Raw genomic sequence first — 20,331 nt, forward strand, 5'->3', positions numbered from 1 at the left:
AAATAGCAATAGCTTATATGGTAACAACCGTAGAATATATAAAAGAAAATTAAAACGGACTATTATATAAACTAGACGGAAACCAAGTAGGCGCTCTTATTTAAATAAAGAAACCTTTAATACAAGTAATAATAATAGCTTAGATAGCAACAGCTTATATAGTAATAACCGTAGAATATGTAAAAGAAAATTAAAATAGGCTATTGCACAAACCGGACACTAGAATAACGCTATAGCTAAGATAATAGTGGAATTTATAAGAGAAATAAAGGAAAGTAGGCGTTAAACAAATAAAATGTTTAAAAAGGTTTTACGTTAACTACCTATATCGGCAGAGTCCTTATAAAGGGTTTATATTTAAGTTCTATATTTAATAATTTCTAGCGTTCTTTAACCATAATAAGCTTCCTTAAGTCTTAGCTATTCCGTCTTTCCTTTGCTTATACCTATTATTAGCTAAAATAGTTATATATAAAGAGAATATATTAATTTATAGAAATACGTCTAAATAATAATATATTACTCGTTAGCAAACAATACTTTAACTAGAATTTTAGTAATTATACTATTTTAAAGGGAGAATAATTTATATAGGTATAACACTATATAAATATTAACCCTATAGGTTTTAGGAACTAAACAATATTAAAAAAGCAAACTCTTAATAATCTCCATAAATTACATAGTTAATAAGAGAGTTAAACTTATAACCTAGAGATGGCCGTTCTAAGTTAATCTATAAGGTAATACTTTTCTTATTTCCTTATTTTGCTACTTAGCAGAATTCCTTTATAATTCTTCTTACACCTAAAACCTTTAGCCAAGTTTTTATAATAATAATAGCATCCGGACTCTAAGTTAGATCACTTTTTAAGGTAGTTTTAATTAATAACTTATTTAGCTATAGGCTATTATTACTATATAAAAGTATTTTTAGCCTAAGCACTCTAACGCCGCGTAATCGCAAATTCGCTCTTATACGCTCCGCCTAAGTATTTTTGCATTATTTGCATAAAGGAAGCTTAGCTTCTTAAAACTTTTTAGGAGTAAATAGGTAATAGTGCCTATAAGTTTAGTGTATAGCTATATCTAGGCTGCTATAAAGCATTATCATTCTAGCTAATAATAATAGTACCATACCATAATAATTAATGCCGTTAATATTCTATTAATATACTCGGAGGACGCAACCCAACTATACTAGGTAGTTTAATAAATAATAAAATAAGGTAGATGTAGCTTAAAGAGTAAGTATAAATATTCTATATACCATTTAAAGGAAGCGCCTAGTAGATTCGTCCGTAGCGTAGACTAAAATATTAAAGAGGTTACGGCTAGAGCCTTTAGGGCTATAGAGAGTGCAAAAGTTAGGAACTATAATATATTTAGATTAGAATATTAAAGCTAATAGCTTTAGATATAAGCTTACTATCTATATCTACAGAAATGCCGGCGCTACTTATAATAATAATTTTACTTTTATTAAAAAGCATCTCTCTTAACGCTTTAATTTCCTTAACTAGCTTTATAGATTTAGCAAGGTTAATATACTTTGGCTACTTTAGCTAGGTCTAAAATGGCTTTAGATAGGGTTACCTTCTAAAACATTAGCGGCATAAAGCGTGTGATTTACTCTGTTTTAGAGAATAAAAGTATTTAAATATAGTAGAGTATCTTTAAACAAATAGGAGGAAAAGTAATAGGTTAAGCGGATAGTACAATATAGGCGTAAGCACACATACTTATACCCAATAATACCTAAATCCCGGCCCTAAAAGACTTTAGGCTCGGCTATAAGGTATACTTATCCTACTATATACGCCGGAACTTATAGGCTTAGAGTAAGGTATATTGCTTTAAACCCTATTAACTTCTAAATCCCTTAGATTTATAGGCACTAAAAGAAACTATAGAGCTTGGATAGTATTAACTTACACCTACTATACCGGTTATAAATTAACCCTTACCCTATAGCGTAGGCAGCTAACAGTTACTATAGACTTATAGCTTAGAATAATAAAAGAATTGTTTTAGTAAGGCGAGCATTTCTTAAAGTGGAGCAGCGCTTTAGCATCACCTTAACTATAAGCTAGGATAATTTACTATTAGTTTAGTAGTAAGTAAGGGCTGGCGTTAGGATATAATATAGGGCTTAAGAGGTAAAAATAAGGTTATATTAGCAACCCCTTTTACAACCAAACGTATAACTAAATAATTAGCTAGACTAACTATTAAACTAGGATTAGGATATACTAATTAGGGAGGTCTTTTGGGTTAGTTTTAGGAAGTAAATATATATAATAGATACCGGCTAATACCTTCTAATAACTATAAATAGAAAGCTAGCTTAACTTATATTAGACTTAAAGCCATATAAATAAAATGCTAGTAAGACTGCGTAAACACCCTACTTATAAACGCTATATTAGGCGTTAGGGCTAGAGGATATCTATATAACTTAGTAACCTATAGATATAATACTATACTAATAGAAGAAGCAACCTTAAAACAAATAAAACTAAAAGTATACCACTAGTGGCGTCGCCCCTTAATAGATAGGCTTCTAAGAGTATTATCTATATACGTTAAATAGGGGCAAACGGTATCTAGCCACTCTATCCTCTAAGCATCCTTTACGTTTATAGGTATAGCGAGATTATATAATATGCCAATCTCTTATATATTATAATAGGATTTAAGGGAACCTAGACCTCGCAGACCTTAATAAACTAGTTAGATCTATATCCTTAAGTAGGGGTCTAACGGCCTACTAAGCTATCTTATAAGCAGCTAGAATAACCTAGTATACTAAAAGCGCCTTAGTCGGATTTAATATTATAGCTTACAGAATTGCCGCACCTAGGATGGCGATTTTATTAGTTAAGATAGGGATTTATAAATAATAGCTTTTTAATATAGCACGTCTTAACCTAATGGCTTTTCTGGACCCTAGCTTAATTTAATAGTTATATAAGCCACTAAAAGCGAGATATAAGACAGCTTCTACAGCTAAATAGCCCTAAGGCTTATATTCTATAACTCTCCCTAGTATAAATTATATAATAGCTAATAATCGCTCTTATAGGCACTATTATATACGGCCGCCATTAGCCCCTTACTAGGTTTCTATATATAGCGTAATCCTTTAACTAAATCCCTTAGTATAATATTTTAATATCCTAGGATATTAAAAGGCCTATAGGTTACATATATATATATACCCTTAATTAAATTTTTTTCTCGCCACTCCTACTATTATTATATATTTATATAATAGCAACTAATCTTTATTTCCTACTATTTGCCTTTAATATATCCTACTATAATAAGATTTAATAATTTACCGGCCTCGGTAAGTGTAGAGGTAATAGTTATCTAGGAAAAGCCCCTTAATTAATAGGTAGAAATAGAGAACAACTATTATAGCTAGCGCGCCTTTTATATATAGTTTAGGAGGGGAGCTAATTATAAATAGAGGCAGATTGAGATACTAGTAAGTAGTAAATATAAACTTATACTAAAGCTTTTAGAAAAATTCGTCGCTAAGATTAGCTTAGATATAATAACTAAAATTTAGGTTTAACTAAAGGTATATAAAGGCCCTTTACTAAAAACGGATTATATTTTAGAAATCTCACTATAAACTAGCCTAGTTCCGTTAAATTATTCGCAATTTATATAAAAAGCCCCTAATACTGCTTAATTCTTAACTACTACTATCCTAAAATATGGCTATATAAATAACGGTAGGGATAATATTTAGGATAAAAGCGTAAAGCATATAAGACGCAAGACTATATTATATAAAGATCTTTCCTATAAACCTTTAAAGTCTACTAAGGTTAAAACCGGGGAAGTAAAAGATCTAGGTAAGGTTAATCTATAGCAAACTAAAAGCAGTCTTAACTATATAGATTACTAAGTTTTTCCAGGGCCTTATAATACGTCGGTTAATACGGAAAACTATTAAGTAGCTCTTAGGGATTACAATACTGGTAGTAAAGTTTAATAAAGTGCTACTAAGTCTCCGGAGCTAGGTAAAGGTATATAGGGTAGTAAGGCCAAGCTATATATAAGTAAAGATATTTAGATCGCTATAGAAGATTCTACTAGAGCAGAAATAGCGATAGATCGCTAAGAGGTAGGTAGAATATTTATAAAGGAAGTAACCCCAGAAGCTAAAAACCCTAGAGTATTAAATAAAGGCGGAGATTAAACTAATCTGGTGGGAACGTATACTACACAACCTTAAGAACCTCCCATTAAAACAGCAGCGCTAGTTACACCAGCGTAATAGATAGATAAAAATGTTTTTATCTCTTCTAAAACAAAAGAGATCTATAGAAAAAAGATATTAATATTAATTAAGAGTATTTCTTTATCGCCTAGCCTTTCTATAGCTTTAAATTTAACAAAGGTCACTATAATAAGGGACATAATCGTTAAATCAGCCTAGGTTATTTATAGGTTTAGCAAGTATTAATACGGGGTTTCGAAAACGGTTTATATAAGGATTCTATAAACAATGCAAGTTAGTTATAAGGAGCCTTTAAACCCGCCAAACTTAGGTAAGTAGTTAGACGGCTCTATATAGATATAGGTACTAAAAGCGGAATGGGTCCAAAACTAAAAGATTATAATATTTAATATATTGGAGTATATTAGAGCTTAGGAGTAGTATAATACTTAGGTTAAACTAACCTAACCTATAATCTATACTAAAAAGAACAAGCCGGTAGATTGTAGAGGTATAGTAATTTATATACTAAATAAAATATAAGGTCTCCTAATAATAAATAATCAATATAGGAAATGCATTAAAAATGTGGGGAAAATAACTCTTAAAGAAAAGAGGAATAAATCTTGCGACTTAGCAGACGATAGTATTATAGAGAAAAATACTTAGCTAATAAGGAGGCGAATTAATATATAACTTAGTAGAGGGAATAAGCTAAGTATAAAGCTTATTAAAGAGCTTAGCTTAGGTATACTCTTCAGTCTAAAGATTTAGTAAGTAGTGTAACCTTAAACCCTCACTAGCTACTAGCACTCGCTTTAAATAGGAAGTATACTAAAATAAAGACGAAATAACTTAATAGTCTTATTAAAGATACTAAAGCGAACTTAAACTATATACAGCTGCTCTAAATCCTAGGTTAATAGTTAGAGGTATTAATAAATAAAGGAAAGCCTAACCTTAATACTCTATTTAGTTTACTAAGAGTAAAGACTCTAGTTTTGGAAGAAGAGTATAAGGAGCTAACTACTACCTTTACTTTAGAAGCGGTAAGTTAGTAATATAGAAATAGCCTATATATTAACTAAGTAATTTCTAACATAGGGATCGACACTAAAGGGATCTTTAGGTGCCGCTGTTAATTATTTAATTAAGAAAGTTAGCACTAAAGTTATAGGTAAGCAAAAGCTTAAGAAAGATAATAGTATTACAATTAATAGTGGAATAGAGTTGCCCTATAATATACTTAATAGGCTTTACCAAGATAAATAGTTTAACAGTTAGCTCTTAATAGCTAGAATAGTAATATTGGACAAACTATATTTTATAAGATACGGTTATAGTATTCTACTAAAATAGTTTAAGCTATTTAGCAGAAGTGGTAAAATAAGACGCGTTATAAAGCCTCTTGCGGGTTAGAGAAAAAAATTAAAGCGTTCCGTATAGAGGCCTAAGGATAGTAAGGGGGAGAAATACTGCTAATTTATTTCTGCCTACTAAACTATAATAGTAACCACTTTACATTACTAGAGATAAACGAGTAAGAGGAAAAAATCTATTACTATAACTTAATAGTAAGTAAAAGTGTTATTAATAGTATAGAGAGGTTAAGTCGAGTTAGAAAATTAGTATAGGTAAGTTAGCTTTAGTATTTAAAACCCCCTAAAGCTAACGCTAAGGTAGGAAGAGTTTGGCTATTTAGAATTTAAATATATTAAGGCGGTAAGTACTAAAACGCTAGACGAAATTCTTATAAAGCTAATATCGACTTTAGAACAGCCTACCCCTTAATAAAAAGATATATTAAGCTACGGTCCAATAGTTATAAGGAACTCAGCGTATTAAATAAACAGTTTTTAAGTTAATAATTAGCATAATAAGTTAGATCTAGAGCGCTTAAGAATAGATATTATTAAAGCCTTTAAGACATATATATTAAACAACGCTCTATAGTAAAAGAGAGCGGGAAACTTAGCTAAGTTAAATAGCATAAACGTCGTACTAAAGGATAATTTGATAAAAGCTATTATAAATGTATATAGGAGATCGAAACGGCTAAAGGCGTAATAGCTGTAGGAGGGGGTTATAAAGAATGCTAAGTATTAGTATATTGGGAATACGTTAGAAGCTCTAAAGCTTAGTATAATGTATAAACCATTTATAAACACTAAAAATCCTCTTTTTAAGCTTTTTACTAGCTTGGTTTTAATTTACAGTACCTCTAATTTAAATTCCCTAAATATATTAAAGTCTATAGCTCTATTTTAAATAGAGTAGGTAGACTATTAGTAGAATAAATAAGCCAAATAGTATAATTATCCCAAATTACTGCGTTAAAGCACTCTTTAATATATAAGTTACGCCCTTCCCTATTATATAAATAAAATCCTTAGCTTATATAGAACCTAACTTCCTCTATAACTATAAGATTAGTAGCCGTTCTAATATCTCTCTAGTTACTATTTTTCTAAAGCATAATTAATATACTCTTAATATTCTAGAATAATATTAGCTTAACATTATTATATAATAAGAGGCTTTAATACCTTCTCTAGGCTTAGTATAATTAAACTTAATTATATAAGCAATTTTAATATAAATACTTCTGCTTCCTCTCCAATTCTACTATCCCTCTTTAAACTACGCCGTTTATCTTCCTCAGCCCATATAAACCGCTTTAATTAGTATTATTTAGAATCCCACTCTTATCTAAAATTGTAAGAATCCCGCTCCTAGCTATCTTCCCTTATAGATTAAGCCAGCTCTAGTTAGTATTATTTAGAATTATAAGAATCTCGCTCTCTTCTAAAATTATAAGAATCTTGCTTTTGTTTATCTTCCCTTATAAGCAACAGAGACCAAACTCGCTTTCTTTAGCCTTAGAGGGCCATATCTCTTATCTTAGTATCCTAATCTAAGTTACCTAGCGCCGTTTGGCCTTAGAGTGCAATATCTACCATCTTGGTATTCTAATCTAAGTTATCTAAAGCTAGTCGGTCTTAAAGTATTTTATCTAGTATATTAGCATTCTAAGCTAAATTTAAAGATATTACCTTGTTATCCAAATCTTAAGATAATATTTTGCTCTCCAAATCTAGAGATATTATATCACTATCTTTACTTAGCGACGCTATTTTATAGTCTAAGTTTGCGTATATAGGACCTAGCCGCTTATTATCTCTAGGGCCTAATTTATAGTACTAGAAGCTAATATCAGTACTTTTAAAAAAAGCAAAATAAACAGATTTTTAAATAAAAAGGGAGCTAATAGACTTTCCTTTACCAATTATTAGCTTATTTAGGAGATTAAAGAATAAATAGTGCCGGTTATAATTATAAGCTTTCGCCTAATACCTACCGTACTAACTGTCACGGGACTTACACGTTCTCACGTCTCTGCGCGCTTTAACGTTCTTAACCCTTGCTCACGTTCGTCCCGAGACACCTACGCACATTCCCCTATAACCCCTATTTATACCCGTACCTAACCTGTTCTATTTCTGTATCTAAATGTCTTTGTATTAACCACGCATAGTTACGCGTACGTAGCCTTCTTTAATTACTACCCTGTTTAGTATATTGTATTCCAGCTCATGCCCACTTCCGTGACACTAACACTCTATAGCTTCGCCTTAACCATTAACTATTATAAGTAGTCTTAAATTAGGGGGTGATATTTTTTTAGCGGATTAATATATTCTAATTATCTTACGTATAAATCTTTCAAAATCGTCTTAATTATACTTAAAAAAAATCTGGTTTTTAACTATATAGTAAAGCTTCCCGTGCTTTCTTATTATTAGGGCTTAAAAGCCTTAGCCTATAGATCTTATCAGATTTAAAGCCTAATTTATAGGCTAAATTGCCTAATTAATACTATCTCTTAGGGTCCGGTGTTTAAGGCGCTAGGGCGGCCGCTCCATTTTCTTTTAAGAGGCACTCTCTTATTAATTTAAACACATATCTTATAATACTTAAATATATTACCTAAAAACCAATATTAATCCGCTGAGTTATATCTCTAGGATATTCCCTAAAATTAAATTTAGAAATTTATAGAATTAGCATATCTTCCCTCTAATTTACTCTAAAATAGGTATACTTAGCGGCCTAACTAAGAGTGCCTTTAAAACGTTTATTAGAAGTCCTAAATAGCTATTATATAATCTTAACGTAAGGACTTAGATAGTTAAAGTTGCGCTAAAAACTATATAGGGAAGGAATTAGATATTTAAATTCGCTTAGCTTCTTTAAGACATCCTATCGCTTAAACTAATCTTTAACTAATTAAAAGATCCGATATTTACACATTAGCCGCTCTAAAAAGCTAAAGTCTTCCTAAGAAACTCCTAGGGCTCTTAGTTAAAGATAATATACGTCTATCTAATCTAATCTAGCCATTAAATCTTTATTTCTGTTTAAAATTTTCCTCTAAGTAGTTTGTATATACTTAAGATAGTATATAACTTACTTATTAAAGGTTAAGAGATATAAAAAAGGGCTAAGTAATACTCACCTCGTCACTTTTTATAGCTATAATCTTATACTATTTACCGATTTTAAGGTCTTCTAGCAAGGTAGAAATAAATTAAAGATAATTAAGTACCGCACTAAATTGCTTATGTTTAATTACTCTCTTTAGTATATCTTATTTACACTTACTAAGGCAAGCCCACTACTCTACTTTTATAAACTTGTTCTCGGATTTATAATCTTAAATTTTAAGATATATTTCTCCGTTAGAAAAGTTTTTAAAATTAAAATATTCTTTAATTAAAGTCCTCCTTGCTTCTTAACTAAGATCTAGACAGATAGTTAGTAACTATAAAGAATAATACTAATATAGGACAATTACTATTAGAATAGAGATTAACTATCTACTATTTATCTATAGGTTTAAGGCTCCTTAGCTCTTTTATAGCCTAGATACAGTATTTTCTATATAAACATTTAAGATAGAAGTTAGAAGGGAATTTTAGCTCTAGTAGAACTTCTTTAGGATTATTAATAAGTTTATTAAGGGTAATCCCTAATTACGCGATTACATTCTAAAGGTTATACGTATTAATAACTACAAGTACCTAATTTTTAGCTTCTAACTAATAGCATCCTTTACGAAGTATTATAAGGCAGTATTGCTAGGGTGTATGATAGGGAGTAGGTAAGCCGAGCATGAGTTACATAGGGAGTCGATGGAAGAGGACGATATAGTAATGAGGGTAGGCAATAGCCTAAGTACAGAGAGACAAACCGATAAGGGAAAGGGCTGCAAGCCCGAGGAGCTTATAAGGAGGTGCCAAGCCTAGCGGATATTAAGCTTTATAAAGATCTTAGCTCTACTTATTTGGGCCAAAGTCTTATTAAGTAAAGGTAGTAGGTAGCGGTCTTTAAGGGTTAAATTATTAAGCTTATGGTAGTTAATACAGAAATAAAGTCCTCTATTTAGCTTTTTAGTAAAGAGAATAGGTAAGTTAAAAGGGGCTTAACTAGGCTCAATAAAGCCCTTATCCAGGTTATCAATAAGATACTACTTTATGGCCTATAATTCGGCAGTAGATTGCTATCAGAGGGGGCTATAGCTAAGGGTAACCACCTTATCCGGCTCAATTTTAATCTTATAGTCGTACGGTCGGTAAGGCGGGAGTATATTAGACGCTACTTTAGAGAAGGTGTCTTTAAATTTCTAGTATTAACGGGGCAGTTTCTGTTCTACTAGCTCCTCGTCTATAAGCTCGCCTTTCTCTTAAACTAGGGCTTCTTTCTCTTTAATTATCTAATTAATTTCGTATAAGCTAGTTATAAAGGCAATAGTATTAGGCTAAACTAGGTTTTAGTAGAATTCTATAGCGCTAATGTAGCAGATATTAACTGGCGGGAGGTCTATAGGTTTCTTTATAGATATTTGTCGGGCCGTATTTTGCGGTATAGGGTTTATAGTCTTCCTTAGCTTACATTCCATTTTCCACAAGTTATCCTTCTGGTCTATTAGTTTAGTATATCGTCCAATATCCCTAGCCTTTCTTTATAGCTGCGTAGGGCCTAAGTTCTCCATTAGGGACTTAGCTAGGCTACTACCGACTTCCTAAGTCTCTAGTGCGGGTAGTGTAACATAAGTAGTCTGGGGGCGGCGTAGTATACGGATCTGTTGCGGATTAAGCTATACATCCTTCTTAAAAGCCTAGTCCCTACGCGTCGCATCAGCCTAGTAAACAGTGTTTATCTACGGCCGTATAAGGTTTTCCATTATAATACTAATCTCTTTTATAAAGGAAGGCGTTAGGGGCATAGTTTCGGGCCAAATAAGCTGCCTATTTTATATATTAAGCTATAAGCCTAAATAGGCTAGCCATTTTCTCCCTAAAATCATATCATAGCTTCCAAGGTCCGTAATAAGGAAGGGGATATTATACTACCTTCGTCTATTAATACGGAGGTAGATCTATAAGATAATAGTAATAGGTAGTCCTATCTATCCGTTATAACCGCGAATAGGGACTGGTTTAGGCAGTTCTTTAAGGGGTGCATTTAAAAAGTCAGCCAGTTTTATAACGCACTTTATATTAATTAAGGTAAAAGCATTTACTCCTAAGTTAGCTAAAGCAGAGGTTAAAACTTAATATCTATTACGAAATAAAGTATAAGGGATAGTATAGCTTCTTCTACTAACTAGCCAACCCAGATTAATATGTAATATATCAATCCCTTTTAACCCTAGAGAGGAGTCTTTCTCTAGAGTTCCTCTTTTTCCGGCTCCGTACTATCCTCCTAAATTAACAGAACCTCATTTATCTTTGCCTTTATTAGGCAGTTCCTTATAGGGTGGCCTATTTAACCGTATAAGAAGCAAGCTCCTTAATCACTAAGGGCCTATATATAGGGGTCGCTGTATATAGGCCGGGTATATACTAGGCCCGTAGTAGGGATAGCTACGCGGCTAGCTGCTGGGTTAACTATAGGAGTTGCTAATTATACCGGGGCACTATAGGCCATACTTATAGTACTTACGGCCTAGTTTATAAGGTTTTTAGTTTTTAGCTAATTAGCGCGTGCCTTAATTTAATAGAGGCCTTAGTTAATAGCTAGGCAATAGTCCGTAAGTTCCTTTAACGTCTATGCCGTAGTATAAACTAGTAATACGGCCCGCTATAGGTCTAGGGTAAGCTTATTAAAGAGGTCTAGTAGTAGGTCTTCCTAGGGGATCTAGGCCTATTTAGCCAGGTATAGAAAGCGGGTTTAGACGGCTAAAAAGGTCTCCATTATTTTTATGTTTAGGCTTTTATAGCCAAGGCAGGCGTTCTATACTTTAAAAGGGTCTTTATAAATAGAAGATAAGTGTTTAATCATTTCTTCTTTAGAGATAAAGGGGTTTGCTAAGTCTTTAGTATATTGCGGGCGTAAATACATCTAGGCGTCTCCGCCAGTACAGCCAAAAACGTAAGCTATTCTAGCTCAGGCGTTAGGGAAGTGGTCTACATTAACTTCAAGCTTATCCCGTAATTAAAGCTTCCAATTATCAAATATAGGGTTAGTTCCGTCTATAAGTAGCAGGAAATCCACGACCTTTGCCAACCGCCTCAGTGCTGCATAAACCTTAGTAGGTCCACTAAGGCGCTAAGATAAGGCCTAAAGGACTATAGCAAGTCTTTAGTTATCTAATAATAACTCATTATTAGATACAGGGGTATCTCTGGCTTTAAGCAGCTCTTACAGTTGTTTAATTTCGGCATTAGCAGCCGTAAGCTCCGCCTAGGGGGTTAAAACGTTAATTGTTTCTTCGTCTAAAGTATTTAAGGGTCCTACAGCTGCTTTACCTGCTGCTGTAGTTCGTGGCATAGTAGTAGGGGTATTAGGTAATTCCGGGTAATTTCTTCAGGGGTTCTAGTCTATGTGTATCTTATAGGTTCTTTCCTTAGAGTTCTATCCTTTTCTTTTAGGTCCTGTCCTTATAGTCCTATTAATATCCTTAGGGTCCTGTTCTGTGTTCTTATAGATATATTTAAGTTCCTTCTCAGGAAGAAAGAGTAGAGTGAGCTTTAGATAATATTAGCGACTTAATTAATCAAGATATAAGCACGGCAAAAGGGTCGCGCAAGCCTATACGATTGGATTGTCCATAAACGAGAATCTAAAGCTAGAGAAAAGGAAAGGAAAGGACAAGTAGCAACCCGAGGAGTTATATACAATCCCTAGTCACGTAAGAGTCACGTAAGCCCTGCGTCTACCATAACGTCTACCATAGCTGCCGCTTTCTGCCAGTGCCGTAACATTTTTAGTATTAGATTTAGACTAGTATAAAGGGAGTTACTTAGTTATAACTAGTATAAAAAATAGACTGGTATATTTTTAGTGTTAGATTAAACTAGTATAAAGAGTTTACTAGTAAAAAGCATAGATTAGTAATACGTTATTAAAAGGATAAAGACTAGTACTATAAACCTACTAATAAAAAAAGGATACTAGTATATAAGACTAGTAGTTTCGTACCAGTCTAAAAATTATACCGTTTTATATACCGTTTACACCTATATACTAATATATTCTATACACCAATCTATATTATATACTGGTTTAATAACTTTTAAAGATAGCAATAGAGCTATAAATGATTCTTCTTATAAATAGTATACTAATTTCCCATCTCGCCTATAAAACACCCTCCTACTTAACTAGAAGTCAGTCTAAAACAATATTAAGCGCTATTTTCTCTCTGCTAGCAGAGCTCTTTAGTAATATCTTTTCTAATTTATTTACTATTAATACCTATAATATAATATAAGCTTCTAAAACATTTTATAAGTTATACCTTTACGCCTTTTAGAAGAATTGCTTTTACCTTATCTAAATTTAACTCTCCTATAAAGGCCTATAGAGATTTAAAAAAAATCTTAAAGTATAAATACTCCTATTACATTTATACAATTTATTTATATTACGATACAGCCATACTAGATAATGATAACAGACTAACCTATCTATATAACGGATACTTTAACTCTATTATTACTAAAACTATCTAATATAGTAGATTAAAGAAGCTTAATACTATAATAATTAATAAGGGCGATAAACTAGAGAGAGATATTTTATTCTACCTATACTTAATTAAAAAAGCTACTAGGAATTCACACATGGCTCTAAAAATTTTCCTATATAACCTATAACTTTACGACCTTATAGGGAGGGGCGAGCTATTCTTGTAAGCCCTTAGCCGTGTTAAAGAGCTTACCCTAACTATTAATAAGTTATTAATAGAGGTATCTTACGTAATTAAAGAAAAAATACCGCTTCTAAAAAATCTTTATAACTTATCTCTTACCTTTAACTTAGAAGAAGACAACTCTTAAGAAATAATTAAGCTAATTCTAAAAAATATTAAAAGCGTATAAATCCGAAGTTTAAAACTCTCTAATTTTTTTACCTCTTCTTACTTTTTTATAACAGTCTTAAAACCCTTTAAGTTTTCTTTTAGAAAACTTACTATTAAACACGTTATCTTTTATGGGGGAGATAATAGCGGAGATAACAGTAGAGATAATAGTAAAGATGGCATTAGAAGCTTTACTAATTTTATTTAGCATTTTAAAAGACACTTCTAATTAGACTATATTTGCTTTAAGTAAATTAGTAGCTATTATATATTCCCTAGCTCTATTGTATTAAATATAGACAGCTTACCTTTATTTTTTTCTAATATAGTTTTAAAATACAATTAATTATACTATTAATAGTTGTATTTACTCACTACTATAAACTATCTAAAACTTATAGGTCTAAAGCCATTAAATAGAATCTACCGGGAATAGCTAAGGAAAATTCCTCTTTAATATGCTAAATAAACAAAGTTAGTCTTAAAAAAAGCTTTTTTAAGAGTAAGCTCCGTTAAGGAAGGCCTAAAGGGCCGCAAGACCTCTTTAAGAATTTTTATTAATTAAGTGGCAATATCGACCGGGTGGTAATGGCGAACTATTGTCGTAAGCATTGTCGTTAGCCTTTTACCACCTACCTAGTATATATAGTAAGGCTCTAGAGCCTCTTGAAATAAGATAAAATCTTCCTTTTTTTAATCTATATTAGATTGATAAAGTATAGGTTATAGGACTATTAGCAGCAGCAAACTATAAAGGCATTTAGGTTATTATTAATAGAGTAATAAACTGGGAGAAACGAAGCGGCGCAACGTTTAAAGGTAAAAAGACTATATTAGTGCACTTTATGAGAAACGCGGAGCAGACTAATACTACCCTATTTATAATTAAAGGAAAAACAGTTATATTAGGGTATATAGTAGTTATAGATGCGGAGCTTTAGTATAAGTAATATATTAAAGCAGCTACTAAGGGCCTTATCGTAGTTATAGCACTAAAGAGGCTCTAAATAGTATCCCCTTTAATTGTAAGATAGCTGTTTAGGGCAATAGTAGTGCTAATAGTAGACTACGCCTTAAATATTTGGATATACGCTTGCGGGGTTCCGCTATAGCCGTATTAAACTGGGTATAAAGAATTAGAGCGCTTCTTTTACCTATAGGTTTATATAAAAAGTAAGCTTAAAGCTAAAATTAATTCCTAGCCTAATTTTAGCTATAAGCTTTTATAGTGTAGGAATTAAATAAGCGACTTTAATCTTAAATATAGCTTTAAAGACTCTATATATATACAAAAAGGGTAGTAAAAAAAATAGCGACGATTACCTTAGTAGATAGCGCTTATAATTAGCAATAATATACGAGTTAAGAAACGGGTAGTAAGTTATAAAGTAATACGAACCTCGGTAGTTAGTTATATTAGCTCTACTAAAAATATTTTATATTACAGTTTTACTTCTTACTTACTCTCTGTTTATATTTTAGTTACTTAATTATTTATATTACGCAGCTAAAGAGAAAGACTATTCTAGCGATTTAAGAATAATGCTAGAAAAGAATATAGACAAGTCCCTAAAAGTATTATATCTGCTAAATTCCATAGGACCTTTAATAAAATAGTAACTATATATATCCTTAAAGCAAATATAATTTAATAAGAAACTTTCCCTAAGGTCCTAAATAAAATCTGTAAATAAGTTCTTTATAAAAAATACATATTATAGAGTAAGTTCCCTTAAAGAAAGCTTAAGTTATTATAAGGCATTTATAAGAAACTTAATACGGTCCCTTCTAGACCTAAATATCTTAAAACTTTAAAGACTGTAAAGATTAATTACCTTTAATTCATCTATAATCTACCGAGGTATATACTTTAGAGTAAAATTAAAATCTAAGGATAATTCCTTAAGATCTAGTAATTATAGTAGTAAATCCCAAATCCGAATAGTTGGCTTAAAATTACCGTGACGTAATAAATTAGAATTAAACTTTAGAGTAAAAGCTAAGATATTCTTTAGGGCTTCTCGCATATATTCCTTAGCAAAATCATAATACATTGTATTCTCTAGGTGAATTTTAAGAGGCCGACGCTGCCCTTTTATAGCCTATATCTTATCTAAGCAGCACTAAAGCTTTATAGATATTATTCTTCTTAGATGGTAATCAGGGGATTTACAGAGTATAATTATATTGCACTTTGTATCTTATAAAACTTTTATAATTAAAAAAGAAAATTCCTTAATTACGTCTATTATTAAAGAGGTAGCATTAAGGTTAAGTAAAATAGTCTAGAGGTATTAAGACCTTTTCTTAGTAAGAAAGTCTTCTAATTTGTCTAATTTACGGAGATCCACTAATATAAAGCAAAAGCAGTTGTTTTAGAAAGTATTATAGCCTTTATTATAAAGAGCCCTATAACTTAATAATATACTATAAGTATCCTTAATTAGCAAAAAGCTAATAATATCGCTAAAAAGCTTTGTTAGTAACTTAAATATAAGTAGCATATTTTTTTATCTTAAAGGAAGGGATAAATTTATATCTTTCTTAACTCGTTTATTAAATTAGCTCGCCTGTTTATCTTTTATAGGTCTAAGTTTAGAGTCTAAATTAGTTTCTAGTCTATTTTTAGTTATACTTTATAAAAATTAAATAGAATTAGGCATGCTTTAAAAATAGAATTAAGTTATAAGCATTAATAAAGCATATTATTAAATCTATATTATTAGAATTTAAATATTACTTAGTATAAAATATTAAGCTCTTATATACTATAGGAAAACTTAAAATTAAGTATCTACTATATAAAACGCATATTATTTATAACGGCGCTATAGCATATTATCTATTAAATTCTACTATATTCTGCCACACCCTACTAGCGCTTTAGTGGCTAGCTCTATATATATTTATATATATTTACATCAGTCCTAATAACTCCTTTTCCTTCTCCTTAGCTTAGTATTTTTATAATATAGTATTTGTTTAAGCTTCGGTTTAGAGGCATTTATTTAAGCTATAACATTATTACCCTTTCTTTATTGGAAGAGTTTTAGTACAAGCAGAATTAGTTAGAAGAGAGTATAGTATATTATATTTAGTAATAGTACAAGCTTTTAAATGCTTAAAGATTAAGAAAGGGAGCATTTTTATATCTAAAAGCCTATAGATCCTAAACTAGAGATTATAACTCTCTATATTTTAACTAGGGCCTAAATAGGTTTTAGACTAAAGCCTAAATAGGGTCTAAACTGAAATAGCAATTCTTTTAGCTATTAAAGACAGGTACCCTAAAATTAATTAGATTACCCTTTAATCCGCCAGTATAAGTATCCCTCTATTAGCTGCTAATCGTTCTTAATCTAGATTTAGAAATATGCCTAGCACCTAAAACCACCTTAATTAAAAAAAAAAGAGGGCTCTACTAATAATAATACCTCTATATACACTAACTATATAATTATATCTATCTAAGTAAATAAAGCGGCAATAAAGTATAATATTCTCGCATCGGTTTTTTTATAGCTTATACTAGCTAGATATATTATTCTCCTAACTACCTTTACTTTTTTTAAGAATTCTTAGATTTTTAGTAACAGTAAAGATAAAAAGATAGTTTAACATATAATTTAAAATGTGCCGATTCTACTGGTAGTAGTGCTTCTATTTATTATAGGAACATTAGGAATATTCTAGCTATAGTTAGCTTAGCGACACAATTATATATAGCTACTTAGAAACCTATTCCTATAAGTAGTTAGAATTATATAAGCGGAGTAGAGCACTAATTAAAAAGACAGCCCTGGCTTAGTTAATTTGTGGTTTAAGTTTACTACTACGCTAATTAACGTGTACACCGCTTAAGGTAGGCATTAGTTTATAACTACAAAAGTTACAATTATTGTAATTTATATTTATATAGGGAATATATCTATATAGTCTTTATAGTACGCCTAGCTTTTAAATAAGTCTAAAAAGCTTAAGAATAAAAAACTAGTAAACGATAAATAGACATTTATATTACGGTACTAGCAGAAAACAGCAGATTACAGCGGTAGAAAGTGGTAAATAGCTATAGTTACGTAACTAGTGGTTTGTATAAAACTTTAAGCGGCACTACTATTTTTCTCCTTTCCTTTTTCTAGCTTTAGATCCTCGTTAATAAAAAATCCAATTATATAGGCTTGCATGCGTCCTTCCTGCTATACTTATACCTTAATTAACTAAGTCGCTAATAACTTACACTTTAGTATTATTTATAGGGCGGTAGGCTTTTAAGGTAAATTGATTTAAGATATACCTAGCATTTATCTATAGTAATTTACCTTTATTATTTATACTAAATAGCATTTTTAGTACTAGAAAGCTTAAATGCATTAGCTATAGCTTTAGAAAAAAATAGTGTAAAACCTATAAGCGAAACACTAAACACTAGCAGCCAGCCCATTTTAGAGTAATAATACGTATTATTAGCTAAGCTTAGTTTAAATTTAGATACAATACTCTTTTATAAAAAATATTAGTAAAGGAACATATGGCTATAAGAGTAATAGCACTTTCTTATTTAATGTTACTTTATATAAGAAACTTTCCTATAATCTGCTAGTATATAGTATAATTTAGGAACGCTAGAAGGTACTCCTTATACTAATACTTAACTAGCTTGGTTTATATTAGCTTACTATAGTAATAGTAATAGGAGGGAATAAACAATAGTAAAGCGAGTAAAGGATGGCGCGGAGTTAGGGACCGAGCCAGACCCTAAAGAATAGCCTATTTTTAGGCATATCCATTTTTAGCCGCCCTAGTTTCTAAATCCTTAGATTTTTAAGGCCGTATTAGGTAGTAATTAAGGAGTAGAAAGCTGCGAGAGTTCTAATATCCTTAGCAAACCTTAAATTTTCTAACGTATACTATAAGCGAGCGGTCTACCTCAAAACTCACCAAAAATCGTAAAAATCGTACCTTAATATCTTAACAACCACTTTATAATAAATTCTAATAATTTAGATTTAGGCTTTTATATATACTTTATAGCTTCTATTAAAGTTATATAGGTAATAGTTTAGTGGTTTTTAAGATAGATCAATTTAGCCCCAATTTAGCCCCGGTTTAGCCCCTAAATCACTTTATTTTAAAAACTACTAAACTATTTACTATATAACTTTAATAGAAGCTATAAAGTATATATAAAAGCCTAAACCTAAATTATTAAAATTTATTATTAAGTGGTTGTTAAGATATTAAGGTACGATTTTTACGATTTTTAGTGAGTTTTGAGGTAGACCGCTCGCTTGGGTGGACCGCTCGCTTATAGTGTACGTTATACTAACTCTAAACGTTTAATTAATAACACGCGTATAGGGCTGTAAGCCATAGCTTAGAAATAAGCAAATTACACTTTAAAAAGTTGTATAACCCTAGTCTATACTTTATAAACCCTTAAAATTGCGGGGAGACTAATATATAGAAGATAGAGCCCACTCTCTACAATAGGGTCTCGTAAATATTAATAAAGGCGTTAATAGATTAAACTTAGAAAGAACTAATAAATATATAATGCTGTTTTAGGTGCGAGTTAATATAAATTAGCTACAAATATAGGAGACTTAACTATAAAGTCAATTCCTTATTATATAATCTAACGGTATTAATATAGCGAAGCACTTTACTAGAATATGGCTAAGAACCTAAAACAACTCCAGTTCTAATAAGCTGCCCCTTAGTAATAAATGACCGTACAACTCTACTTAATCTATGTTTTACCTAACGTCTTTTATATAACACCGCGGTTTAAGAACCCTTAGAAATGTAAATCAGATAGCTAAAGGGCTGTATAAGAGATAATTTGGTAAACTAGGGAAATTTTAGCTTTGTCTATCTAAACGCCTTATTAGGGAGTGTTATCAAGATCCCTCACTTTAAAAACGACGATGTAATTCTTATTAAAAGAGCTATATACGAGCGCTTTAACAAATATAGCGGTAATGCGGGGCTTTTACAATATCGAGGGCGTTATAACGCTGGTATTCGGCTTAAGTTTATAAGTAATTATAATCTCTAAGCTTATCTTCGGGATTATAAGGACAATATTACTTTAAAACAGCAGCTTTAATAGGGACAAGAAATTGCGGATACGGTTACTTTTATCTATTTAAACGGCGTAATCTATAGGGACCTGCAATGCTATAATATTCTCTTAGACCAAGATTTGCATATAAAAGTCGCCAACTTTAGTAGCTTATTTTTAGATAGCTCTGCTCTCCTTATTACCGTAGCTTATAATTATTAATACCCTAAAGAGCTACTATCGGTATAGGTAGATATCTTCGCCCTTAAATCCACCCTATATAAAGTGGCAAGTGGCCAAACTCCTTTTAATAGTTAGACTAATAAAGAGATTAAAGAGTTATTTAAAAGCTATTAATTCTTTAACACGGAACACTTAGGTCTTATAAGCTATATTATTATAAACTACTAAGAAGGAAATTACCATAGTGCAGATAAAGTCATAGAAAAATTTAAAGGTATATTATTTTCGCTAAAAACTTTAATACTAATAACAAGTTTAGAGAGCCGTTAAATCACTCCTAAATCCTTCAACCCCTCCAAAATAGCAGCATTAGCCTTTACAATATTGGCATTTAGGTTACTCGCGGCAGTCTTATAGGTTTGGAGATTAGCACGTTAATAAGTACACTTAACGTTAAATATACTATTAGGTGTAGTT

The 20,331-nt window shown here is 31.1% G+C and overlaps 1 protein-coding gene across 1 annotated transcript; it reads left to right on the forward strand.

Moving 5' to 3' along the window:
* Window positions 1-19,461: 19,461 nt before the first annotated feature.
* K441DRAFT_579140 (uncharacterized protein) lies at window positions 19,462-19,665 on the forward strand (the record flags this gene model as incomplete). Its single annotated transcript, XM_067644321.1, has 1 exon — window positions 19,462-19,665. A coding segment is annotated over one exon (204 nt), but the record flags the coding sequence as incomplete, so codon positions are not given.
* Between the last annotated feature and the right edge of the window lie 666 nt (window positions 19,666-20,331).

Source organism: Cenococcum geophilum, assembly GCF_001692895.1.
Source record: "Cenococcum geophilum 1.58 unplaced genomic scaffold K441scaffold_47, whole genome shotgun sequence".
Lineage (NCBI taxonomy): Eukaryota > Fungi > Ascomycota > Dothideomycetes > Gloniales > Gloniaceae > Cenococcum > Cenococcum geophilum.